The following is a 27766-nucleotide window of genomic DNA, read 5'->3' as shown; positions in this document are numbered from 1 at the left end:
ACTAGTCCAACGCTCTAACCACTAGGCTACCCTGCCTCCTCTACACTCTAACCACTAGGCTACCATACCACCTCTACACTCTAACCACTAGGCTACCATACCACCTCTACACTCTAACCACTAGGCTATCCTGCCCCCTCTACGCTCTAACCACTAGGCTACCCTGCCGCCCCTACACTCTAACCACTAGGCTACCATACCACCTCTACACTCTAACCACTAGGCTACCCTGCCGCCCCTACACTCTAACCACTAGGCTACCCTGCCGCCCCTACACTCTAACCACTAGGCTACCATACCACCTCTACACTCTAACCACTAGGCTACCATACCACCTCTACACTCTAACCACTAGGCTACCCTGCCGCCCCTACACTCTAACCACTAGGCTATCCTGCCCCCTCTACGCTCTAACCACTAGGCTACCATACCGCCTCTACACTCTAACCACTAGGCTACCCTACCGCCTCTACACTCTAACCACTAGGCTACCTGCCTCCTCTACACTCTAACCACTAGGCTACCATACCACCTCTACACTCTAACCACTAGGCTACCTGCCTCCTCTACACTCTAACCACTAGGCTACCATACCGCCCTACACTCTAACCACTAGGCTACCCTACCGCCTCTACACTCTAACCACTAGGCTACCTGCCGCCTCTACACTCTAACCACTGGGCTACCATACCACCTCTACACTCTAACCACTAGGCTACCATACCACCTCTACACTCTAACCACTAGGCTACCCTGCCGCCCCTACACTCTAACCACTAGGCTACCATACCACCTCTACACTCTAACCACTAGGCTACCATACCACCTCTACACTCTAACCACTAGGCTACCCTACCGCCTCTACACTCTAACCACTAGGCTATCCTGCCCCCTCTACGCTCTAACCACTAGGCTACCATACCGCCTCTACACTCTAAGCACTAGGCTACCATACAACCTCTACACTCTAACCACTAGGCTACCTGCCCCCTCTACGCTCTAACCACTAGGCTACCATACCGCCTCTACACTCTAACCACTAGGCTATCCTGCCCCCTCTACCCTCTAACCACTAGGCTACCATACCGCCTCTACACTCTAACCACTAGGCTACCATACCACCTCTACACTCTAACCACTAGGCTATCCTGCCCCCTCTACACTCTAACCACTAGGCTACCCTACTGCCTCTACACTCTAACCAGTAGGCTATCCTGCCCCCTCTATACTCTAACCACTAGGCTACCATACCGCCTCTACACTCTAACCACTAGGCTACCATACCGCCTCTACACTCTAACCAGTAGGCTACCTGCCTCCTCTACACTCTAACCAGTAGGCTATCCTGCCCCCTCTACACTCTAACCAGTAGGCTATCCTGCCCCCTCTACACTCTAACCACTAGGCTACCTGCCTCCTCTACACTCTAACCAGTAGGCCACCTGCCTCCCCTACACTCTAACCACTAGGCTACCTGCCTCCTCTACACTCTAACCACTAGGCTACCCTGCCTCCTCTACACTCTAACCACTAGGCTACCCTGCCTCCCCATTAGGGTTAGGCATATGCTTAGCAGTGTGGTTAGGGTTAAAATCACAACAAAGACCTTAAAATACACATTTTTTTTATTGATTTGTTTATAACAGTTTTCTGATTGGAAGAATGTAGAATGGTCTTAATATACTGGTCCTTATAGAAAACAAGGAAGAGTGTGTTTTATTTATTTATGAATATGACATGTTCCCATTAGCACCATTACATTTAAGAGGTATTGCAGCCTTATTGTAGGTATTATTGTAAGTAAGGAAACTGAGCAGCACATTCTCCCATAATAAACAAAAGTCATCAAGAATATTATAAATCCACAAAAATCTTGCCATTTATTTACATGTAGACAATGGCAAATTAAATACTGAACTGGTTCTGGGATGCTCAACACCAAACGTACAGTTCATGTGAATATATTTGTTGAGTTTCTTCAGGTAATGATTCACAGGGTAGTGATGCTTATGAATCATTCTGAAAAGAGACCTTTGACCTTGTTAACAAGCAGGTGTTTGTGTTGGTAATAACCAAACCTTTTCTTCAAACAGATATTATTGAGAAATGTATCCCAGTAAATTGTGACATAAGGAATAGATAGATAGAACATCCCTTTGGTATGTATAAATTCCATGTATAAATATTGTTTTGAGGGAGCAAGGAGAAATGAGAAAACACAGGTTTCCTACTGGAGAGTATCTTAGAGAGAGTATCTGCAGAAGCTGAGGCCTGGTTACGCCTCTAAACCGCAGGTTTAGCGCAATTTATCTTTAAGTATTTTTCAAATTAGGGAAATCAACAACAAAAAATGGAGACAACCGTATGATTTTTTTTGTGTGGCTGTGATAACTAGTAACGACCGTCCACATCCCAAGATCTCTTCCTGGTCTTACGTCCGGACCAAGATCTCTTCCTGGTCTTACGTCCGGACCAAGATCTCTTCCTGGTCTTACGTAATGACGTGCGTGGAGCAAGACTGGTCAGACAAACTACCTATTATTCGAAAGTCTCTACTGTTATTATTGTCAACAAATAGCTATTGTTTTTCATCTCTTTGTGATCATTTTACACAATCCCAACGTTGGCGAAGGATATTCACGGTGGTCAACTTGTTTTGGGGAAAGTTATATGCGAGTTTGTGTAGGTAAAAGTCGCACGCCACTGGCTGCCGGTCGGTTCCTATGCGATAGGGACATGTTGTTATCCATTGTTTTGGACTTGTAGCGCTTGTTGTCTTCGTTCCCACACTAGAATAGTGTCTCTCTCTCTCTCTGCGATGGCCGAGGCGAGGAGAGTGGAGGACGAACAGCAGGAGAGTTTGAGAGGGGAACCGAGGGAACCTGTCGGAAGAAGACAGCCTCCACGACCGACCAACTCATCTGGAGGTAACATCTCACCAAACAACAATCCCACAGAATAGTTGATGTGCTATGTGCTATGGGCTATGGGCTATGTGCTATGGGCTATGGGCTATGTGCTATGGGCTATGTGCTATGGGCTATGTGCTATGGGCTATGTGCTATGGGCTATGTGCTATGGGCTATGGGCTATGGGCTATGTGCTATGGGCTATGTGCTATGGGCTATGTGCTATGGGCTATGGGCTATGGGCTATGTGCTATGGGCTATGGGCTATGTGCTATGGGCTATGGGCTATGTGCTATGTGCTATGGGCTATGTGCTATGGGCTATGGGCTATGTGCTATGGGCTATGTGCTATGTTTTTCGGTTTAAAGTACATTGTCAGTGTGATGGATGTCATCATAAGAAAATGATACAATCAGTGTAGTGTTATTTATTTTTTTATTTTAAAAAATACGTGTGAGATGTAAGTGAAAAATAACAATTTAAATGGCGTCATTTCCCGCAACGTTTGTACCAACATATTTTTGTAATTTTTATTGAACTTTTATTTAACCAGGAAAAGCCCATTGAGACCCAGAGTGTCTTTTTCAAAGGGAGACCTGGTCAAGAAGGCAGCAACAACCAATACATTACAGAATTAAAACGTACAATACAATATAACAACATGATCCAGCTTTAAAAAATAAAATTACGCTCCTCCATAACAGTCTCACATCAATATTTTAAATTGCATTCAGTAGCACTAACACATCTAGATGGAGCAGGGATTGTAGACTATACCATTCAGTAGCACTAACACATCTAGATGGAGCAGGGATTGTAGACTATACCATTCAGTAGCACTAACATATCTAGATGAGGCAGGGATTGTAGACTATTCCATTCAGTAGCACTAACATATCTAGATGAGGCAGGTATTGTGGACTATACCATTCAGTAGCACTAACATATCTAGATGAGGCAGGGATTGTAGATTATTCCATTCAGTAGCACTAACATATCTAGATGAGGCAGGGATTGTAGATTATTCCATTCAGTAGCACTAACATATCTAGATGAGGCAGGGATTGTGGACTATTCCATTCAGTAGCACTAACATATCTAGATGAGGCAGGGATTGTAGATTATTCCATTCAGCAGCACTAACATATCTAGATGAAGCAGGGATTGTGGACTATTCCATGAGTCTGGTGCACAAGAAGAGGAGGCAGTCTTGCCTAATGATGTAGCTATTGACCATATCATTCTATGTACTATAGTTCTATATAATTAATGAATATGCATAATATTCATCAACCAATTGCAACGTCTGCCTATTTTCCACAATAAAATGTCTATTTTTTTAACACCCTGAATCACCAAGTTAGTAGTGCTGAGCAATTAGTGCCTTTTTTTGAGGTCGGTTCGATTATGAATGGAATGAACTCCTTCAGGGGTTTAGAATTAGTGCATTATTCATAAACGTGTAAGAGTTTGTGGTTCTACACCTGCATTGCTTGCTGTTTGGGGTTTTAGGCTGGGTTTCTGTACAGCACTTTGAGATATCAGCTGATGTACGAAGGGCTATATAAATAAATTGCTTACAACAACAAAAAATCACAGGTTTTGATTATGTTGAATGCTGTAACACAGAATAAAACGATGAATAAACGTCAAATGATGATAATGATCGACTATTTCTGCCAATCACTTATTAGCCATCGACATTACTATAATACACATTTTCAGTTCTGTATATTACGTTAATTTTATTTGATGACTTTATTATCTCATTCCAAGTTATCATCTCAGCCCTATAGAGCTGCTGTCTGACAAAAAAAAATCACGATTTTAGTCGTTCTTCGAAGGAAATAAGGCTTTATGACTGCTGAATACCAGCTATCAAATCACTTAGAGAAGCATCATGGTCATTGTAGTTAATTACTGTGTTTTCTGCACTAAACTATGTATTAGCCTGTTGTAAACTACAACTCCCTACTACATCGTACAGTTCCGTCTGGATCTGATTTATCTCTAGAGAAACTGCAATGTGCACATTGAGCTCACAGGAAAACAAAAACAACTGAACGAAATGGAATTCAAATAATTGAACCAACCTCTGTCAATTATTTCTTTAAAAAACGAAAAATAACCAACATTTCGGGTTAATCGCTCGGCACTACAAGTTAGGCATACCTCATTTCTAAATATGCTCATCATCGCTGTCAATCGTGAATGATAATTATTCACGTTCTAACGGTGAAACGTCCAAACCGCACCTGCATGCCAATCATTTGATTGGTCTCCGTTTCCTGGGAATATGTATTTGTTCTTGTTGAGTTACTGTATCGTGAGCCAGGGCCGGTGTCAGAACGGATCAGTTGGCCGGGCATTTGCGACGTCCGTAGTCACATTTGATCACGGGACTTCCTGTGCGCATGCGCTAGCACAGTTGTTTTTATGGGTTTTAACACCAAAGAGTTTTCACCGCTTCCGAATTCGTGAGAGATGACGTTCCAACACCCATTCATCGCCCCATTCATCGCAAGCGAACAACAGCCTATCCCAGGCCCTCTGTCTGTTTCCCCCAACAGCCTATCACAGCCAGACCCTCTGTTTCCCCCAACAGCCTATCCCAGACCCTCTGTCTGTTTCCCCCAACAGCCTATCACAGCCAGACCCTCTGTTTCCCCCAACAGCCTATCCCAGGCCTTCTGTTTCCCCCAACAGCCTATCCCAGGCCCTCCGTTTCGTCCAACAGTGACCTGGGGACAGACAGACAGCTGTTTTTGCGCAAGGGGAAAATGGTTTCCACTGGATTCATGTGACCGACCGGCTCGATTCGGTCTTATGTAGCAAAATTAGAAATGGTATTTTACAATAAAAGTATAAAATAATCAAATAAATTAAAAGTAGAGACTCCGAGCTAGTAAAAAGGTATAGCATACACTGTAGTTGAGGAACAATGGGAAAGTAGTTCTGCTTTGAAAGTTGATAAACTTGTAACTCCACTTTTTGAGAAATTGGCCCCTGAATGTTTTGGTACTACTACAGGAGAGCTCTTCTTTGTCTCCACCCATTCAACCCTCTTAAGCTTTAGCCCCACCCATTCAGCATTGTTCACACCCTCTGAAGCTTTAGCCCCACCCATTCAGCATTGTTCACACCCTCTGAAGCTTTAGCCACACCCATTCAGCATCGTTCACACCCTCTGAAGCTTTAGCCCCACCCATTCAGCATTGTTCACACCCTCTGAAGCTTTAGCCCCACCCATTCAGCATTGTTCACACCCTCTGAAGCTTTAGCCCCACCCATTCAGCATTGTTCACACCCTCTGAAGCTTTAGCCCCACCCATTCAGCATTGTTCACACCCTCTGAAGCTTTAGCCCCACCCATACAGCATTGTTCACACCCTCTGAAGCTTTAGCCACACCCATTCAGCATCGTTCACACCCTCTGAAGCTTTAGCCCCACCCATTCAGCATTGTTCACACCCTCTGAAGCTTTAGCCCCACCCATTCAGCATTGTTCACACCCTCTGAAGCTTTAGCCCCACCCATTCAGCATTGTTCACACCCTCTGAAGCTTTAGCCCCACCCATTCAGCATTGTTCACACCCTCTGAAGCTTTAGCCCCACCCATTCAGCATTGTTCACACCCTCTGAAGCTTTAGCCACACCCATTCAGCATCGTTCACACCCTCTGAAGCTTTAGCCACACCCATTCAGCATCGTTCACACCCTCTGAAGCTTTAGCCCCACCCATTCAGCATAGCATTCATAGCAACATTATGTTTAAGCAATAAGGCCCGAGGTGTTGTGATATATACCACGACTAAGGGCTGTTCTTGGTCACGACGCAACGGGGAGTGCCCGTATACAGTCCTTAGCCATGGAATATTGGCCATATACCACAAAACCCCTGAGGTGTGCCTTCTTGCTGTTATGAACTAGTTACCAATGTAATTACAACAGTAATATTTTGTCATACCCGTGGTATACGATCTGATATACCAACGGCTGTCAGCCATTGAACCACCCAGTTTATTATGGTCTTGGTTTGATTTGGTAATGCGTTACAACTCAATGTACAGTACAGCCTTTAAGCTTCTCTGCTCTCGGAGTTGTAGTTAACAGGCTATAATAAGTTCTAATGCAGCTGGAAACATTGATGACTCCCCCAGACTGACTGGTGTTTTCTGCTGCTCAGCCCATCACCGCTTCAGTCTTTATTTTAACCAGCCAATCAGCATTCAGGGATTGGCAAAGGGTTCCAATCATCATTTCCACATTCTGGAACCCCGGAGAGAGAGAGAGTTTCATTGGACAGCGGTGGGCTTTCCTTCTTTCCTTTGGCTCTTCAGTTTACTGAAGTGTTGGACTTCTGCTGTGATCGTTCTGTGGATGTTTGTTTTATCTGAAGCGGAGACAAGAGGAACTTTAGATGCTGGGGAGTTATCTATATATTTATTCTATTGGACCAGGTACGTTTCATTTGAGAATTAATTCTCCTTTTATAGAAATGAGTTACAGGGAGGAGAAGAGATGAATGAGTTTGTGTGGCGATGTCTTGACCAAGGCTTCTCTCGTTCCCTCTCTATTTCGCTATCTCCCTTCTCTCTCCCTTCCCCTCTTCTCTCTCCCTTCCTTTCTTCTCTCTCCCTTCCCCTCTTTTCTCTCCCTTCCCCTTCTCTCTCCCTTCCCCTCTTCTCTCTCCCTTCCCCTCTTTTCTCTCCCTTCCCCTTCTCTCTCCCTTCCCCTTCTTCTCTCTCCCTTCCCCTCTTCTCTCTCCCTTCCCCTCTTCTCTCTCCCTTCCCCTCTTCTCTGCTCTCTCTCTCTCTATTTCTCTCTCCACAGAGCGCTCAGAAAGGCAGAAAGACCACAGACTCAGGTGAGAGATCTGCTAGTTTTGACGGACATATTGTGTATCTCAAACTGTACCCTATTCTATCTGTTGTGCACTACTTCTGACCAGAGTGTCCCAAATGACCCCCTGTTCCCAATGGTCCCTCTTCTAAAGTAGTGTACTATATAGGGAATAGGGCTCTGGTCTATACTAGTGTACTATATAGGGAATATGGCCTATAGTAGTGCACTATATAGGGAATAGGACTCTGGTCTATACTAGTGTACTATATAGGGAATAGGACTCTGGTCTATACTAGTGTACTATATAGGGAATAGGGCTCTGGTCTATACTAGTGTACTATGTAGGGAATAGGGCTCTTGTCTAAAGTAGTGCACTATATAGGGAATAGGGCTCTAGTCTATAGTAGTGTACTATATAGGGAATAGGGCTCTGGTCTATAGTAGTGTACTATATAGGGAATAGGGCTCTGGTCTATAGTAGGTCACTATATAGGGAAAAGGGTGCCGTTTGGGATGCAGCCCATTTTTCCTCTGCTATTACTCATCTGCCATATAAATGATGACCTTGCTTTGCACACACTTGCTGTTAGCATGGCTAGTGGTTTTATATGGTTGACTGTAGAACTGTCAGGCTAGGAGCTGTTAGCATGGCTAGTGGTTTTATATGGTTGGCTGAGCGGGACTGTAGAACTGTGGTGCTAGGAGCTGTTAGCATGGCTAGTGGTTTTATATGGTTGGCTGAGCAGGACTGTAGTACTGTGGTGCTAGGAGCTGTTAGCATGGCTAGTGGTTTTATATGGTTGGCTGAGCGGGACTGTAGAACTGTGGTGCTAGGAGCTGTTAGCATGGCTAGTGGTTTTATATGGTTGGCTGAGCGGGACTGTAGAACTGTCGGGCTAGGAGCTGTTAGCATGGCCAGTGGTTTTATATGGTTGGCTGAGCGGGACTGTAGAACTGTGGTGCTAGGAGCTGTTAGCATGGCTAGTGGTTTTATATGGTTGGCTGAGCAGGACTGTAGTACTGTGGTGCTAGGAGCTGTTAGCATGGCTAGTGGTTTTATATGGTTGGCTGAGCGGGACTGTAGAACTGTGGTGCTAGGAGCTGTTAGCATGGCTAGTGGTTTTATATGGTTGGCTGAGCAGGACTGTAGTACTGTGGTGCTAGGAGCTGTTAGCATGGCTAGTGGTTTTATATGGTTGGCTGAGCAGGACTGTAGTACTGTGGTGCTAGGAGCTGTTAGCATGGCTAGTGGTTTTATATGGTTGGCTGAGCGGGACTGTAGAACTGTACAGTCACCCTTCTGAACAATATTTCTGTGACGTATAAGCAGGTCAAACGTTAAAGAGGAATGGAAACACTCAGCTTTAGAACACCAGCTAATTCTAAATCGCCATATTGGCATTGTTGCATCATCGGAAAAATAGTTTTTGTAATTCCAGAATGTACTGAGACCGTGACCTCTGTGTTCATGAATTAGCATAAATTGGCTGGTGTCAAACCATATATGGAAACAGGAAACACACAGTATTTTGAAAGATAAGAACAACCCTCTTAAATGATATGACAATAACACATCTTCCTCATGAGGCGAGAGACTGAGAGCAGATCAAAATACATTTTAATGGTCACATGGTTAGCAGATGTTAATGGTCACATGGTTAGCAGATGTTAATGGTCACATGGTTAGCAGATGTTAATGCGAGTGTAGCGAAATTCTTCTCGAACGCGAAGCGAGGTGGACATCTCTGGTGGCCATTTCTGTCGGGGCGGCCATAAACATAACTTCCTCATGAAGCTAGAGACTTAGAGCAGATTGATACGGCCATAAACATAACTTCCTCATGAAGCTAGAGACTTAGAGCAGATTGATACGGCCATAAACATAACTTCCTCATGAAGCTAGAGACTTAGAGCAGATTGATACGGCCATAAACATAACTTCCTCATGAAGCTAGAGACTTAGAGCAGATTGATACGGCCATAAACATAACTTCCTCATGAAGCTAGAGACTTAGAGCAGATTGATACGGCCATAAACACATCTTCCTCATGAAGCTAGAGACTTAGAGCAGATTGATACGGCCATAAACATAACTTCCTTATTTTGAATAGTGTAACTTTTACTGTGCATTTCAAAATGGCGCTAACCATACCTCTAATAAACGTTGTTCGGGATCAAAATACCGAAAATAAAGACGTTTCTGTGTTACAAGCAATATGTTTCGTATTGGTGGATGGAATTAAATCTCTTTGCTTCGCTTTACATCCTGAAGTGTTTCCATTCCACCATGTAAATAAATAAATTAAATTAAATCTTATTTAAAACACAGCTGGGACTACTTGTTCCTCTCTCTCTCTCTCTCAGCCGTCTCACAGCTGTTGCAGTAAGTATCCCGGTGCGGTGTTGAGGTTGGGCCGGGACTACTTATTTTCTGCCTCTGTGACACAACCCTGGAACTATGTGGCTCCAGCTACGGTCGGTTGGCACGGTAACAGAGGTTCCTCTGGCTGTGGATAGAAGTTTCCCCAAACTTCAGACGCTGATCTGAAATCAGTTTAGCCCAACCTGATGTTAGGCTTTAACTGTAAGAAGGGGGAAATGCAAAAGAAAAACTGACCTTAGATCAGAGTTTGAAGGCAACCTCTTAACCCAGAGGTTTAGGAGATTATTATTCAATGTCAGGAAGTATATACTGATGCATGTAAGCAAATAGTTTGGGGGAGGAGGAGAGGGGGAGTAGAGGGGAGGGGGAGTAGAGAGTAGAGGAGGAGAGGAGTTGAGGGGAGGGGGGAGTAGAGGGGGAGGGGGAGTAGAGGAGGAGAGGAGTTGAGGGGAGGGGGAGTAGAGGAGGAGAGGAGAGGAGGAGAAGGGGGAGTAGAGGGGGGGTAGAGGAGGGGAGGGGGAGTAGAGGAGTGGAGGGGAGAGGAGAGGAGGGGAGGGGAGAGGAGAGGAGAGGAGGGGAGGGGGAGTAGAGGAGGAGAGGAGAAGGGGGAGTAGAGGAGGAGAGGAGAGGAGGAGAAGGGGGAGTAGAGGAGGGGAGGGGGAGTAGAGGAGTGGAGGGGAGGGAGAGGAGAGGAGGGGAGGGGAGGGGGGTAGAGGAAGATGGAAAGGGTATAGCAGAAGGTACAAGAAGTGAGGGAAGAGCAGGAGGGGGAAGAGAAGGAGGGGGAAGGAGGGAAGAGCAGGAGAGGGGAAGGAGGGAAGAGCAGGAGGGGGGAAGAGAAGTAGGGGGAAGAGAAGGAGGGGGAAGGAGGGAAGGGCAGGAGGGGGAGGAGGGATGAGCAGAAGTGAGGAAGGAGGGATGAGCAGAAGTGAGGGAAGAGCAGGAGGTTCAAGTAGGGTATAAGGGGAGTTTGTTCACCCTCCCCCTCCTGTGTTTGAAGTGGCCTGCTAGCTGGGATGGGTTATGTGTGACTCATGGATCTGGACATAGTTAGCAGCTAGAAGTCAACATTGCTCTGTTCTGTATAAACCAGCAGTATACTCAGAAAGTAGAGCAGACAGGAGAGGAACAGAGACAGGAGAGGAACAGAGACCGAACGAGACACTACAACAGACAGAGAGAGGAACAGAGACAGAACGAGACACTACAGCAGACAGGAGAGGAACAGAGACCGAACGAGACACTACAACAGACAGAGAGAGGAACAGGGACAGAACGAGACACTACAACAGACAGAGAGAGGAACAGAGACAGAACGAGACACTACAGCAGACAGGAGAGGAACAGAGACAGAACGAGACACTACAACAGACAGAGAGAGAACAGAGACAGAACGAGACACTACAACAGACAGGAGAGGAACAGAGACAGGAGAGGAACAGAGACAGAACGAGACACTACAACAGACAGGAGAGGAACAGAGACAGAACGAGACACTACAACAGACAGAGAGAGGAACAAAGACAGAACGAGACACTACAACAGACAGGAGAGGAACAGAGACAGAACGAGACACTACAACAGACAGGAGAGGAACAGAGACAGAACGAGACACTACAACAGACAGGAGAGGAACAGAGACAGAACGAGACACTACAACAGACAGAGAGAGGAACAGAGACAGAACGAGACACTACAACAGACAGGAGAGGAACAGAGACAGGAGAGGAACAGAGACAGAACGAGACACTACAACAGACAGGAGAGGAACAGAGACAGAACGAGACACTACAACAGACAGGAGAGGAACAGAGACAGAACGAGACACTACAACAGACAGAGAGAGGAACAGAGACACTACAACAGACAGGAGAGGAACAGAGACAGAACGAGACACTACAACAGACAGAGAGAGGAACAGAGACAGAACGAGACACTACAACAGACAGAGAGAGGAACAGAGACAGAACGAGACACTACAACAGACAGAGAGGAACAGAGACACTACAACAGACAGAGAGGAACAGAGACACTACAACAGACAGAGAGGAACAGAGACACTACAACAGACAGGAGAGGAACAGAGACACTACAACAGACAGAGAGGAACAGAGACACTACAACAGACAGAGAGGAACAGAGACACTACAACAGACAGGAGAGGAACAGAGACACTACAACAGACAGGAGAGGAACAGAGACACTACAACAGACAGAGAGGAACAGAGACACTACAACAGACAGAGAGGAACAGAGACACTACAACAGACAGAGAGGAACAGAGACACTACAACAGACAGAGAGGAACAGAGACACTACAACAGACAGAGGAACAGAGACACTACAACAGACAGAGAGGCTGAAGGTACTCCACAGTTTGGGTATGTAGACTCTGTCAACGTTCAAGGTTGTTTGTGATTGTTTTGTCGTAAAGTTTCCCTCTTGAGAGGATATGAGCTTTCCGCCGTTATCCTCTGGGTTTCCTCTGAGGGAAGGAAAGAGAGTAGGAGAGAAAGCACAGGCAGAGAGAACAGCAGACTGTTGAACTAGAGAGAACAACAGACAGACGAACTAGACACAACAACAGACAGACGAACTAGACACAACAACAGACAGAGTGAACAGCAGACTGTTGAACTAGACACCACAGCAGACAGAGAGAACAGCAGACTGTTGAACTAGACACTACAGCAGACAGAGTGAACAGCAGACTGTTGAACTAGACACAACAACAGACAGAGAGAACAACAGACAGACGAACTAGACACTACAGCAGACAGAGAGAACAGCAGACTGTTGAACTAGACACTACAGCAGACAGAGAGAACAGCAGTGATGTTTCTCTGGAGGCGTCTAATCCTTATAGGAGGTGTTATATTGGTGTGGTCATGTCTCTGCATGTTTTAGATCAGGTTCAAATTAAACCCACAGGCTTGTTTAATCAATGGTGGTCGATTAAAACACACATTTAGCTCTAGGTTGGACAGTGTGTTGACTGATCAGTCTGTTAGCTCTAGGTTGGACAGTGTGTAGACTGATCAGTCTGTTAGCTCTAGGTTGGACAGTGTGTAGACTGATCAGTCTGTTAGCTCTAGGTTGGACAGTGTTTAGACTGATCAGTCTGTTAGCTCTAGGTTGGACAGTGTGTTGACTGACCAGTCTGTTAGCTCTAGGTTGGACAGTGTTGACTGATCAGTCTGTTAGCTCTAGGTTGGACAGTGTGTTGACTGACCAGTCTGTTAGCTCTAGGTTGGACAGTGTTGACTGATCAGTCTGTTAGCTCTAGGTTGGACAGTGTGTAGACTGATCAGTCTGTTAGCTCTAGGTTGGACAGTGTGTAGACTGACCAGTCTGTTAGCTCTAGGTTGGACAGTGTGTTGACTGACCAGTCTGTTAGCTCTAGGTTGGACAGTGTGTTGACTGACCAGTCTGTTAGCTCTAGGTTGGACAGTGTTGACTGACCAGTCTGTTAGCTCTAGGTTGGACAGTGTGTAGACTGATCAGTCTGTTAGCTCTAGGTTGGACAGTGTTGACTGACCAGTCTGTTAGCTCTAGGTTGGACAGTGTGTTGACTGACCAGTCTGTTAGCTCTAGGTTGGACAGTGTGTTGACTGACCAGTCTGTTAGCTCTAGGTTGGACAGTGTTGACTGACCAGTCTGTTAGCTCTAGGTTGGACAGTGTGTTGACTGATCAGTCTGTTAGCTCTAGGTTGGACAGTATGTTGACTGATCAGTCTGTTAGCTCTAGGTTGGACAGTATGTTGACTGATCAGTCTGTTAGCTCTAGGTTGGACAGTATGTTGACTGATCAGTCTGTTAGCTCTAGGTTGGACAGTATGTTGACTGACCAGTCTGTTAGCTCTAGGTTGGACAGTGTGTAGACTGATCAGTCTGTTAGCTCTAGGTTGGACAGTGTAGACTGATCAGTCTGTTAGCTCTAGGTTGGACAGTGTGTTGACTGATCAGTCTGTTAGCTCTAGGTTGGACAGTGTTGACTGACCAGTCTGTTAGCTCTAGGTTGGACAGTGTGTTGACTGACCAGTCTGTTAGCTCTAGGTTGGACAGTGTGTTGACTGACCATTCTGTTAGCTCTAGGTTGGACAGTGTTGACTGACCAGTCTGTTAGCTCTAGGTTGGACAGTGTGTTGACTGATCAGTCTGTTAGCTCTAGGTTGGACAGTATGTTGACTGATCAGTCTGTTAGCTCTAGGTTGGACAGTATGTTGACTGATCAGTCTGTTAGCTCTAGGTTGGACAGTATGTTGACTGATCAGTCTGTTAGCTCTAGGTTGGACAGTATGTTGACTGACCAGTCTGTTAGCTCTAGGTTGGACAGTGTGTAGACTGATCAGTCTGTTAGCTCTAGGTTGGACAGTGTAGACTGATCAGTCTGTTAGCTCTAGGTTGGACAGTGTGTTGACTGATCAGTCTGTTAGCTCTAGGTTGGACAGTGTTGACTGACCAGTCTGTTAGCTCTAGGTTGGACAGTGTGTTGACTGACCAGTCTGTTAGCTCTAGGTTGGACAGTGTGTTGACTGACCAGTCTGTTAGCTCTAGGTTGGACAGTGTGTTGACTGACCAGTCTGTTAGCTCTAGGTTGGACAGTGTTGACTGACCAGTCTGTTAGCTCTAGGTTGGACAGTGTGTTGACTGATCAGTCTGTTAGCTCTAGGTTGGACAGTATGTTGACTGATCAGTCTGTTAGCTCTAGGTTGGACAGTATGTTGACTGATCAGTCTGTTAGCTCTAGGTTGGACAGTATGTTGACTGATCAGTCTGTTAGCTCTAGGTTGGACAGTATGTTGACTGACCAGTCTGTTAGCTCTAGGTTGGACAGTGTGTAGACTGATCAGTCTGTTAGCTCTAGGTTGGACAGTGTAGACTGATCAGTCTGTTAGCTCTAGGTTGGACAGTGTGTTGACTGATCAGTCTGTTAGCTCTAGGTTGGACAGTGTTGACTGACCAGTCTGTTAGCTCTAGGTTGGACAGTGTGTTGACTGACCAGTCTGTTAGCTCTAGGTTGGACAGTGTGTTGACTGACCAGTCTGTTAGCTCTAGGTTGGACAGTGTGTTGACTGACCAGTCTGTTAGCTCTAGGTTGGACAGTGTTGACTGATCAGTCTGTTAGCTCTAGGTTGGACAGTGTGTTGACTGACCAGTCTGTTAGCTCTAGGTTGGACAGTGTGTTGACTGACCAGTCTGTTAGCTCTAGGTTGGACAGTGTGTTGACTGACCAGTCTGTTAGCTCTAGGTTGGACAGTGTTGACTGATCAGTCTGTTAGCTCTAGGTTGGACAGTGTGTTGACTGATCAGTCTGTTAGCTCTAGGTTGGACAGTGTTGACTGATCAGTCTGTTAGCTCTAGGTTGGACAGTGTGTAGACTGATCAGTCTGTTAGCTCTAGGTTGGACAGTGTGTAGACTGACCAGTCTGTTAGCTCTAGGTTGGACAGTGTGTTGACTGATCAGTCTGTTAGCTCTAGGTTGGACAGTGTTGACTGACCAGTCTGTTAGCTCTAGGTTGGACAGTGTTGACTGATCAGGCTGTTAGCTCTAGGTTGGACAGTGTGTTGACTGACCAGTCTGTTAGCTCTAGGTTGGACAGTGTGTTGACTGACCAGTCTGTTAGCTCTAGGTTGGACAGTGTGTTGACTGACCAGTCTGTTAGCTCTAGGTTGGACAGTGTGTTGACTGACCAGTCTGTTAGCTCTAGGTTGGACAGTGTGTTGACTGACCAGTCTGTTAGCTCTAGGTTGGACAGTGTGTTGACTGACCAGTCTGTTAGCTCTAGGTTGGACAGTGTGTTGACTGACCAGTCTGTTAGCTCTAGGTTGGACAGTGTGTTGACTGACCAGTCTGTTAGCTCTAGGTTGGACAGTGTGTTGACTGACCAGTCTGTTAGCTCTAGGTTGGACAGTGTGTTGACTGACCAGTCTGTTAGCTCTAGGTTGGACAGTGTGTTGACTGACCAGTCTGTTAGCTCTAGGTTGGACAGTGTGTTGACTGACCAGTCTGTTAGCTCTAGGTTGGACAGTGTTGACTGACCAGTCTGTTAGCTCTAGGTTGGACAGTGTGTTGACTGATCGGTCTGTTAGCTCTAGGTTGGACAGTGTTGACTGATCGGTCTGTTAGCTCTAGGTTGGACAGTGTGTTGACTGATCAGTCTGTTAGCTCTAGGTTGGACAGTGTTGACTGACCAGTCTGTTAGCTCTAGATTGGACAGTGTGTAGACTGATCAGTCTGTTAGCTCTAGGTTGGACAGTGTGTTGACTGATCAGTCTGTTAGCTCTAGGTTGGACAGTGTGTAGACTGACCAGTCTGTTAGCTCTAGGTTGGACAGTGTGTAGACTGACCAGTCTGTTAGCTCTAGGTTGGACAGTGTGTTGACTGATCAGGCTGTTAGCTCTAGGTTGGACAGTGTGTTGACTGACCAGTCTGTTAGCTCTAGGTTGGACAGTGTGTAGACTGATCAGTCTGTTAGCTCTAGGTTGGACAGTGTGTAGACTGATCAGTCTGTTAGCTCTAGGTTGGACAGTGTGTAGACTGATCAGTCTGTTAGCTCTATGTTGGACTGTGTTGACTGATCGGTCTGTTAGCTCTAGGTTGGACAGTGTTGACTGATCGGTCTGTTAGCTCTAGGTTGGACAGTGTTGACTGATCAGTCTGTTAGCTCTAGGTTGGACAGTGTGTTGACTGATCATTGTGTTAGCTCTAGGTTGGACAGTGTGTAGACTGACCAGTCTGTTAGCTCTAGGTTGGACAGTGTGTAGACTGATCAGTCTGTTAGCTCTAGGTTGGACAGTGTGTAGACTGATCAGTCTGTTAGCTCTAGGTTGGACAGTGTGTTGACTGATCAGTCTGTTAGCTCTAGGTTGGACAGTGTGTAGACTGATCAGTCTGTTAGCTCTAGGTTGGACAGTGTTGACTGATAAGTCTGTTAGCTCTAGGTTGGACAGTGTTGACTGACCAGTCTGTTAGCTCTAGGTTGGACAGTGTGTAGACTGATCAGTCTGTTAGCTCTAGGTTGGACAGTGTGTAGACTGATCAGTCTGTTAGCTCTAGGTTGGACAGTGTGTAGACTGACCAGTCTGTTAGCTCTACGTTGGACAGTGTGTAGACTGATCAGTCTGTTAGCTCTAGGTTGGACAGTGTGTAGACTGATCAGTCTGTTAGCTCTAGGTAGGACAGTGTTGACTGATCGGTCTGTTAGCTCTAGGTTGGACAGTGTTGACTGATCGGTCTGTTAGCTCTATGTTGGACTGTGTTGACTGATCGGTCTGTTAGCTCTAGGTTGGACAGTGTTGACTGATCGGTCTGTTAGCTCTAGGTTGGACAGTGTTGACTGATCAGTCTGTTAGCTCTAGGTTGGACAGTGTGTAGACTGATCAGTCTGTTAGCTCTAGGTTGGACAGTGTGTAGACTGATCAGTCTGTTAGCTCTAGGTTGGACAGTGTGTAGACTGATCAGTCTGTTAGCTCTAGGTTGGACAGTGTGTAGACTGATCAGTCTGTTAGCTCTAGGTAGGACAGTGTTGACTGATCGGTCTGTTAGCTCTAGGTTGGACAGTGTTGACTGATCGGTCTGTTAGCTCTAGGTTGGACAGTGTGTAGACTGATCAGTCTGTTAGCTCTAGGTTGGACAGTGTGTACTGATCAGTCTGTTAGCTCTAGATTGGACAGTGTGTTGACTGACCAGTCTGTTAGCTCTAGGTTGGACAGTGTGTTGACTGACCAGTCTGTTAGCTCTAGGTTGGACAGTGTGTTGACTGACCAGTCTGTTAGCTCTAGGTTGGACAGTGTGTTGACTGACCAGTCTGTTAGCTCTAGGTTGGACAGTGTTGACTGATCAGTCTGTTAGCTCTAGGTTGGACAGTGTGTTGACTGATCAGTCTGTTAGCTCTAGGTTGGACAGTGTTGACTGATCAGGCTGTTAGCTCTAGGTTGGACAGTGTTGACTGATCAGTCTGTTAGCTCTAGGTTGGACAGTGTGTAGACTGATCAGTCTGTTAGCTCTAGGTTGGACAGTGTGTAGACTGATCAGTCTGTTAGCTCTAGGTTGGACAGTGTGTAGACTGATCAGTCTGTTAGCTCTAGGTTGGACAGTGTGTAGACTGATCAGTCTGTTAGCTCTAGGTAGGACAGTGTTGACTGATCGGTCTGTTAGCTCTAGGTTGGACAGTGTTGACTGATCGGTCTGTTAGCTCTAGGTTGGACAGTGTGTAGACTGATCAGTCTGTTAGCTCTAGGTTGGACAGTGTGTACTGATCAGTCTGTTAGCTCTAGATTGGACAGTGTGTTGACTGACCAGTCTGTTAGCTCTAGGTTGGACAGTGTGTTGACTGACCAGTCTGTTAGCTCTAGGTTGGACAGTGTGTTGACTGACCAGTCTGTTAGCTCTAGGTTGGACAGTGTGTTGACTGACCAGTCTGTTAGCTCTAGGTTGGACAGTGTTGACTGATCAGTCTGTTAGCTCTAGGTTGGACAGTGTGTTGACTGATCAGTCTGTTAGCTCTAGGTTGGACAGTGTTGACTGATCAGGCTGTTAGCTCTAGGTTGGACAGTGTGTTGACTGACCAGTCTGTTAGCTCTAGGTTGGACAGTGTGTTGACTGATCAGTCTGTTAGCTCTAGGTTGGACAGTGTTGACTGATCAGTCTGTTAGCTCTAGGTTGGACAGTGTGTAGACTGATCAGTCTGTTAGCTCTAGGTGGAACAGTGTGTTGACTGACCAGTCTGTTAGCTCTAGGTTGGACAGTGTGTTGACTGACCAGTCTGTTAGCTCTAGGTTGGACAGTGTGTTGACTGACCAGTCTGTTAGCTCTAGGTTGGACAGTGTGTTGACTGACCAGTCTGTTAGCTCTAGGTTGGACAGTGTGTTAACTGACCAGTCTGTTAGCTCTAGGTTGGACAGTGTGTTGACTGACCAGTCTGTTAGCTCTAGGTTGGACAGTGTGTTGACTGACCAGTCTGTTAGCTCTAGGTTGGACAGTGTGTTGACTGACCAGTCTGTTAGCTCTAGGTTGGACAGTGTGTTGACTGACCAGTCTGTTAGCTCTAGGTTGGACAGTGTGTTGACTGACCAGTCTGTTAGCTCTAGGTTGGACAGTGTTGACTGACCAGTCTGTTAGCTCTAGGTTGGACAGTGTGTTGACTGATCGGTCTGTTAGCTCTAGGTTGGACAGTGTTGACTGATCGGTCTGTTAGCTCTAGGTTGGACAGTGTGTTGACTGATCAGTCTGTTAGCTCTAGGTTGGACAGTGTTGACTGACCAGTCTGTTAGCTATAGATTGGACAGTGTGTAGACTGATCAGTCTGTTAGCTCTAGGTTGGACAGTGTGTTGACTGATCAGTCTGTTAGCTCTAGGTTGGACAGTGTGTAGACTGATCAGTCTGTTAGCTCTAGGTTGGACAGTGTGTAGACTGACCAGTCTGTTAGCTCTAGGTTGGACAGTGTGTTGACTGATCAGGCTGTTAGCTCTAGGTTGGACAGTGTGTTGACTGACCAGTCTGTTAGCTCTAGGTTGGACAGTGTGTAGACTGATCAGTCTGTTAGCTCTAGGTTGGACAGTGTGTAGACTGATCAGTCTGTTAGCTCTAGGTTGGACAGTGTGTAGACTGATCAGTCTGTTAGCTCTATGTTGGACTGTGTTGACTGATCGGTCTGTTAGCTCTAGGTTGGACAGTGTTGACTGATCGGTCTGTTAGCTCTAGGTTGGACAGTGTTGACTGATCAGTCTGTTAGCTCTAGGTTGGACAGTGTGTTGACTGATCAGTCTGTTAGCTCTAGGTTGGACAGTGTTGACTGATCAGTCTGTTAGCTCTAGGTTGGACAGTGTGTAGACTGATCAGTCTGTTAGCTCTAGGTTGGACAGTGTGTTGACTGACCAGTCTGTTAGCTCTAGGTTGGACAGTGTGTTGACTGACCAGTCTGTTAGCTCTAGGTTGGACAGTGTGTTGACTGACCAGTCTGTTAGCTCTAGGTTGGACAGTGTGTTGACTGACCAGTCTGTTAGCTCTAGGTTGACAGTGTGTTGACTGACCAGTCTGTTAGCTCTAGGTTGGACAGTGTGTTGACTGACCAGTCTGTTAGCTCTAGGTTGGACAGTGTGTTGACTGACCAGTCTGTTAGCTCTAGGTTGGACAGTGTGTTGACTGACCAGTCTGTTAGCTCTAGGTTGGACAGTGTGTTGACTGACCAGTCTGTTAGCTCTAGGTTGGACAGTGTGTTGACTGACCAGTATGTTAGCTCTAGGTTGGACAGTGTTGACTGACCAGTCTGTTAGCTCTAGGTTGGACAGTGTGTTGACTGATCGGTCTGTTAGCTCTAGGTTGGACAGTGTTGACTGATCGGTCTGTTAGCTCTAGGTTGGACAGTGTGTTGACTGATCAGTCTGTTAGCTCTAGGTTGGACAGTGTTGACTGACCAGTCTGTTAGCTATAGATTGGACAGTGTGTAGACTGATCAGTCTGTTAGCTCTAGGTTGGACAGTGTGTTGACTGATCAGTCTGTTAGCTCTAGGTTGGACAGTGTGTAGACTGATCAGTCTGTTAGCTCTAGGTTGGACAGTGTGTAGACTGACCAGTCTGTTAGCTCTAGGTTGGACAGTGTGTTGACTGATCAGGCTGTTAGCTCTAGGTTGGACAGTGTGTTGACTGACCAGTCTGTTAGCTCTAGGTTGGACAGTGTGTAGACTGATCAGTCTGTTAGCTCTAGGTTGGACAGTGTGTAGACTGATCAGTCTGTTAGCTCTAGGTTGGACAGTGTGTAGACTGATCAGTCTGTTAGCTCTATGTTGGACTGTGTTGACTGATCGGTCTGTTAGCTCTAGGTTGGACAGTGTTGACTGATCGGTCTGTTAGCTCTAGGTTGGACAGTGTTGACTGATCAGTCTGTTAGCTCTAGGTTGGACAGTGTGTTGACTGATCAGTGTGTTAGCTCTAGGTTGGACAGTGTGTAGACTGATCAGTCTGTTAGCTCTAGGTTGGACAGTGTGTAGACTGACCAGTCTGTTAGCTCTAGGTTGGACAGTGTGTAGACTGATCAGTCTGTTAGCTCTAGGTTGGACAGTGTGTAGACTGATCAGTCTGTTAGCTCTAGGTTGGACAGTGTGTTGACTGATCAGTCTGTTAGCTCTAGGTTGGACAGTGTGTAGACTGATCAGTCTGTTAGCTCTAGGTTGGACAGTGTTGACTGATAAGTCTGTTAGCTCTAGGTTGGACAGTGTTGACTGACCAGTCTGTTAGCTCTAGGTTGGACAGTGTTGACTGACCAGTCTGTTAGCTCTAGGTTGGACAGTGTGTAGACTGATCAGTCTGTTAGCTCTAGGTTGGACAGTGTGTAGACTGATCAGTCTGTTAGCTCTAGGTTGGACAGTGTGTAGACTGATCAGTCTGTTAGCTCTAGGTTGGACAGTGTGTAGACTGATCAGTCTGTTAGCTCTAGGTTGGACAGTGTGTAGACTGATCAGTCTGTTAGCTCTATGTTGGACTGTGTTGACTGATCGGTCTGTTAGCTCTAGGTTGGACAGTGTTGACTGATTGGTCTGTTAGCTCTAGGTTGGACAGTGTTGACTGATCAGTCTGTTAGCTCTAGGTTGGACAGTGTGATGACTGATCAGTGTGTTAGCTCTAGGTTGGACAGTGTGTAGACTGATCAGTCTGTTAGCTCTAGGTTGGACAGTGTGTAGACTGACCAGTCTGTTAGCTCTAGGTTGGACAGTGTGTTGACTGATCAGTCTGTTAGCTCTAGGTTGGACAGTGTGTAGACTGATCAGTCTGTTAGCTCTAGGTTGGACAGTGTTGACTGATAAGTCTGTTAGCTCTAGGTTGGACAGTGTTGACTGACCAGTCTGTTAGCTCTAGGTTGGACAGTGTTGACTGACCAGTCTGTTAGCTCTAGGTTGGACAGTGTGTAGACTGATCAGTCTGTTAGCTCTAGGTTGGACAGTGTGTAGACTGATCAGTCTGTTAGCTCTAGGTTGGACAGTGTGTAGACTGATCAGTCTGTTAGCTCTAGGTTGGACAGTGTGTAGACTGATCAGTCTGTTAGCTCTAGGTTGGACAGTGTGTAGACTGACCAGTCTGTTAGCTCTACGTTGGACAGTGTGTAGACTGATCAGTCTGTTAGCTCTAGGTTGGACAGTGTGTAGACTGATCAGTCTGTTAGCTCTAGGTAGGACAGTGTTGACTGATCGGTCTGTTAGCTCTAGGTTGGACAGTGTTGACTGATCGGTCTGTTAGCTCTATGTTGGACTGTGTTGACTGATCGGTCTGTTAGCTCTAGGTTGGACAGTGTTGACTGATCGGTCTGTTAGCTCTAGGTTGGACAGTGTTGACTGATCAGTCTGTTAGCTCTAGGTTGGACAGTGTGTAGACTGATCAGTCTGTTAGCTCTAGGTTGGACAGTGTGTAGACTGATCAGTCTGTTAGCTCTAGGTTGGACAGTGTGTAGACTGATCAGTCTGTTAGCTCTAGGTTGGACAGTGTGTAGACTGATCAGTCTGTTAGCTCTAGGTAGGACAGTGTTGACTGATCGGTCTGTTAGCTCTAGGTTGGACAGTGTTGACTGATCGGTCTGTTAGCTCTAGGTTGGACAGTGTGTAGACTGATCAGTCTGTTAGCTCTAGGTTGGACAGTGTGTACTGATCAGTCTGTTAGCTCTAGATTGGACAGTGTGTTGACTGACCAGTCTGTTAGCTCTAGGTTGGACAGTATGTTGACTGATCAGTCTGTTAGCTCTAGGTTGGACAGTGTGTTGACTGATCAGTCTGTTAGCTCTAGGTTGGACAGTGTGTTGACTGACCAGTCTGTTAGCTCTAGGTTGGACAGTGTGTAGACTGATCAGTCTGTTAGCTCTAGGTTGGATAGTGTTGACTGATCAGTCTGTTAGCTCTAGTTTGGGCAGTGTGTTGACTGATCAGTCTGTTAGCTCTAGGTTGGACAGTGTGTTGACTGATCGGTCTGTTAGCTCTAGGTTGGACAGTGTGTACACTGACCGGTCTGTTAGCTCTAGGTTGGACAGTGTGTTGACTGACCAGTCTGTTAGCTCTAGGTTGGACAGTGTGTTGACTGATCAGTCTGTGACAGAGTGCTACAAAGGGGAAATAAACTGCTCAGATCATTTAAAGCATCTGTGGTTTGTCTGACGATATGTGTTGTTGAGTACATACAAATAGACCACACACGCACACACAATTACACACACACACACACTACACACACACACACACACACACACACACACACCAGCTTTGTTTGTGGAAGGAAACCTGCTCTGGGTCTTCTGTAATGGAAGGAAAGAGAAGGTGAATGAACCAATATAATCACTGACTTGTTTCTTTTCTTTTCTTCCAGCCAAGGACCTCTCTCCTCTATCAAGGCCGCCATTAAGAGGAGTGAGTCTGCATCCCTCGTTTAAAAAAAAAACTCATTCTTTATTTACAGAACAAGTGATGACTGGGCAGTTCTCTGATGTTTCTCTCAGTGCTCTACATAATATAGAGAAGTCATCTCCCCTGTTGTTACTAACAGTCTGTTACCTGTATATAGGACCTGTTGTTACTAACAGTCTGTTGTTACCTGTATATAGGACCTGTTGTTACTAACAGTCTGTTGTTACCTGTATATAGGACCTGTTGTTACTAACAGTCTGTTGTTACCTGTATATAGGACCTGTTGTTACTAACAGTCTGTTGTTACCTGTATATAGGACCTGTTGTTACTAACAGTCTGTTGTTACCTGTATATAGGACCTGTTGTTACTAACAGTCTGTTGTTACCTGTATATAGGACCTGTTGTTACCTGTATATAGGACCTGTTGTTACTAACAGTCTGTTACCTGTATATAGGACCTGTTGTTACCTGTATATAGGACCTGTTGTTACCTGTATATAGGACCTGTTGTTACCTGTATATAGGACCTGTTAGTAACAGTCTGTTGTTACCTGTATATAGGACCTGTTGTTACCTGTATATAGGACCTGTTGTTACCTGTATATAGGACCTGTTGTTACCTGTATATAGGACCTGTTGTTACCTGTATATAGGACCTGTTGTTAGTAACAGTCTGTTGTTACCTGTATATAGGAACTGTTGTTAGTAACAGTCTGTTGTTACCTGTATATAGGACCTGTTGTTACCTCTATATAGGACCTGTTGTTACCTGTATATAGGACCTGTTGTTACCTGTATATAGGACCTGTTAGTAACAGTCTGTTGTTACCTGTATATAGGACCTGTTAGTAACAGTCTGTTGTTACCTGTATATAGGACCTGTTAGTAACAGTCTGTTGTTGCCTGTATATAGGACCTGTTGTTACCTGTATATAGGACCTGTTGTTACCTGTATATAGGACCTGTTGTTACCTGTATATAGGACCTGTTGTTACCTGTATATAGGACCTGTTGTTACCTGTATATAGGACCTGTTGTTACCTGTATATAGGACCTGTTGTTACCTGTATATAGGACCTGTTGTTACCTGTATATACGACCTGTTGTTAGTAACAGTCTGTTGTTACCTGTATATAGGACCTGTTGTTAGTAACAGTCTGTTGTTACCTGTATATAGGACCTGTTGTTACCTGTATATAGGACCTGTTGTTAGTAACAGTCTGTTGTTACCTGTATATAGGACCTGTTGTTAGTAACAGTCTGTTGTTACCTGTATATAGGACCTGTTGTTACCTGTATATAGGACCTATTGTTAGTAACAGTCTGTTGTTACCTGTATATAGGACCTGTTGTTACCTGTATATAGGACCTGTTGTTACCTGTATATAGGACCTGTTGTTACCTGTATATAGGACCTGTTGTTACCTGTATATAGGACCTGTTGTTACCTGTATATAGGACCTGTTGTTAGTAACAGTCTGTTGTTACCTGTATATAGGACCTGTTGTTACCTGTATATAGGACCTGTTGTTAGTAACAGTCTGTTGTTACCTGTATATAGGACCTGTTGTTAGTAACAGTCTGTTGTTACCTGTATATAGGACCTGTTGTTACCTGTATATAGGACCTGTTGTTAGTAACAGTCTTGTTACCTGTATATAGGACCTGTTGTTACCTGTATATAGGACCTATTGTTAGTAACAGTCTGTTGTTACCTGTATATAGGACCTGTTGTTACCTGTATATAGGACCTGTTGTTAGTAACAGTCTGTTGTTACCTGTATATAGGACCTGTTGTTACCTGTATATAGGACCTGTTGTTTCCTGTATATAGGACCTGTTGTTAGTAACAGTCTGTTGTTACCTGTATATAGGACCTGTTGTTACCTGTATATAGGACCTGTTGTTAGTAACAGTCTGTTGTTACCTGTATATAGGACCTGTTGTTTCCTGTATATAGGACCTGTTGTTAGTAACAGTCTGTTGTTACCTGTATATAGGACCTGTTGTTTCCTGTATATAGGACCTGTTGTTAGTAACAGTCTGTTGTTACCTGTATATAGGACCTGTTGTTAGTAACAGTCTGTTGTTACCTGTATATAGAACCTGTTGTTACCTGTATATAGGACCTGTTGTTACCTGTATATAGGACCTGTTGTTACCTGTATATAGGACCTGTTGTTACCTGTATAGTTGTTACCTGTATATAGGACCTGTTGTTACCTGTTGTTACCTGTATATAGGACCTGTTGTTACCTGTATATAGTCTGTTGTTACCTGTATATAGGAACTGTTGTTGTTAGTAACAGTCTGTTGTTACCTGTATATAGGACCTGTTGTTACCTGTATATAGGACCTGTTGTTACCTGTATATAGGACCTGTTGTTACCTGTATATAGGACCTGTTAGTAACAGTCTGTTGTTACCTGTATATAGGACCTGTTGTTACCTGTAACCTGTTGTTACCTGTTGTAACAGTCTGTTGTTACCTGTATATAGGACCTGTTAGTAACAGTCTGTTGTTACCTGTATATAGGACCTGTTGTTACCTGTATATAGGACCTGTTGTTACCTGTATATAGGACCTGTTGTTACCTGTATATAGGACCTGTTGTTACCTGTATATAGGACCTGTTGTTACCTGTATATAGGACCTGTTGTTACCTGTATATAGGACCTGTTGTTACCTGTATATAGGACCTGTTGTTACCTGTATATAGGACCTGTTGTTAGTAAACAGTCTGTTGTTACCTGTATATAGGACCTGTTGTTACCTGTATATAGGACCTGTTGTTAGTAACAGTCTGTTGTTACCTGTATATAGGACCTGTTGTTTCCTGTATATAGGACCTGTTGTTAGTAACAGTCTGTTGTTACCTGTATATAGGACCTGGTTACCTGTTGTTACCTGTATATAGGACCTGTTGTTAGTAACAGTCTGTTGTTACCTGTATATAGGACCTGTTGTTAGTAACAGTCTGTTGTTACCTGTATATAGAACCTGTTGTTACCTGTATATAGGACCTGTTGTTACCTGTATATAGGACCTGTTATATTACCTGTATATAGGACCTGTTGTTACCTGTATATAGGACCTGTTGTTACCTGTATATAGGACCTGTTGTTAGTAACAGTCTGTTGTTACCTGTATATAGGAACTGTTGTTAGTAACAGTCTGTTGTTACCTGTATATAGGACCTGTTGTTACCTCTATATAGGACCTGTTGTTACCTGTATATAGGACCTGTTGTTACCTGTATATAGGACCTGTTAGTAACAGTCTGTTGTTACCTGTATATAGGACCTGTTGTTAGTAACAGTCTGTTGTTACCTGTATATAGGACCTGTTGTTACCTAACATATAGGACCTGTTAGTAACAGTCTGTTGTTACCTGTATATAGGACCTGTTGTTACCTGTATATAGGACCTGTTGTTACCTGTATATAGGACCTGTTGTTACCTGTATATATAGGACCTGTTGTTACCTGTATATAGGACCTGTTGTTACCTGTATATAGGACCCTGTTGTTACCTGTATACCTGTAGGACCTGTTGTTACCTGTATATAGGACCTGTTGTTACCTGTATATAGGACCTGTTGTTAGTAACAGTCTGTTGTTACCTGTAATAGTCTGTTGTTACCTGTATATAGGACCTGTTGTTAGTAACAGTCTGTTGTTACCTGTATATAGGACCTGTTGTTACCTGTATATAGTCTGTTGTTACCTGTATATAGGACCTGTTGTTACCTGTATATAGGACCTGTTGTTAGTAACAGTCTGTTGTTACCTGTATATAGGACCTGTTGTTACCTGTATATAGGACCTGTTGTTAGTAACAGTCTGTTGTTACCTGTATACCTGTTGTTACCTGTATAAGGACCTGTTGTTACCTGTATATAGGACCTGTTGTTAGTAACAGTCTGTTGTTACCTGTATATAGGACCTGTTGTTACCTGTATATAGGACCTGTTGTCTGTTGTTACCTGTATATAGGACCTGTTGTTACCTGTATATAGGACCTGTTGTTACCTGTATATAGGACCTGTTGTTACCTGTATATAGGACTGTTGTTACCTGTATATAGGACCTGTTGTTACCTGTTGTTACCTATAGGACCTGTTGTTAGTAACAGTCTGTTGTTACCTGTATATAGGACCTGTTGTTAGTAACAGTCTGTTGTTACCTGTATATAGGACCTGTTGTTACCTGTATATAGGACCTGTTGTTAGTAACAGT

At 44.9% G+C, this 27766-nt stretch overlaps 1 protein-coding gene across 2 annotated transcripts in view; it reads left to right on the top strand.

The window, feature by feature from the left end:
• Positions 1 to 2501: 2501 nt before the first annotated feature.
• LOC121847378 (wiskott-Aldrich syndrome protein-like) overlaps positions 2502 to 27766 on the top strand; it is a 37271-nt gene continuing 12006 nt past the window's right edge. The window contains exons 1-3 of one of the 2 annotated variants that reach the window (XM_042328018.1): positions 2502 to 2927; positions 7743 to 7776; positions 23488 to 23528. In XM_042328018.1, the coding sequence (XP_042183952.1) occupies positions 2819 to 2927; positions 7743 to 7776; positions 23488 to 23528 (184 nt within the window). In that variant the 5' untranslated portion in view covers positions 2502 to 2818. Of the gene's footprint in view, positions 2928 to 7066; positions 7370 to 7742; positions 7777 to 23487; positions 23529 to 27766 lie in introns of those variants that run through there. The other variant, XM_042328019.1, reaches the window with a different exon arrangement.

This window comes from Oncorhynchus tshawytscha, linkage group LG10, assembly GCF_018296145.1.
Source record: "Oncorhynchus tshawytscha isolate Ot180627B linkage group LG10, Otsh_v2.0, whole genome shotgun sequence".
Lineage (NCBI taxonomy): Eukaryota > Metazoa > Chordata > Actinopteri > Salmoniformes > Salmonidae > Oncorhynchus > Oncorhynchus tshawytscha.
This window is presented reverse-complemented; position numbering and strand designations above follow the sequence as displayed.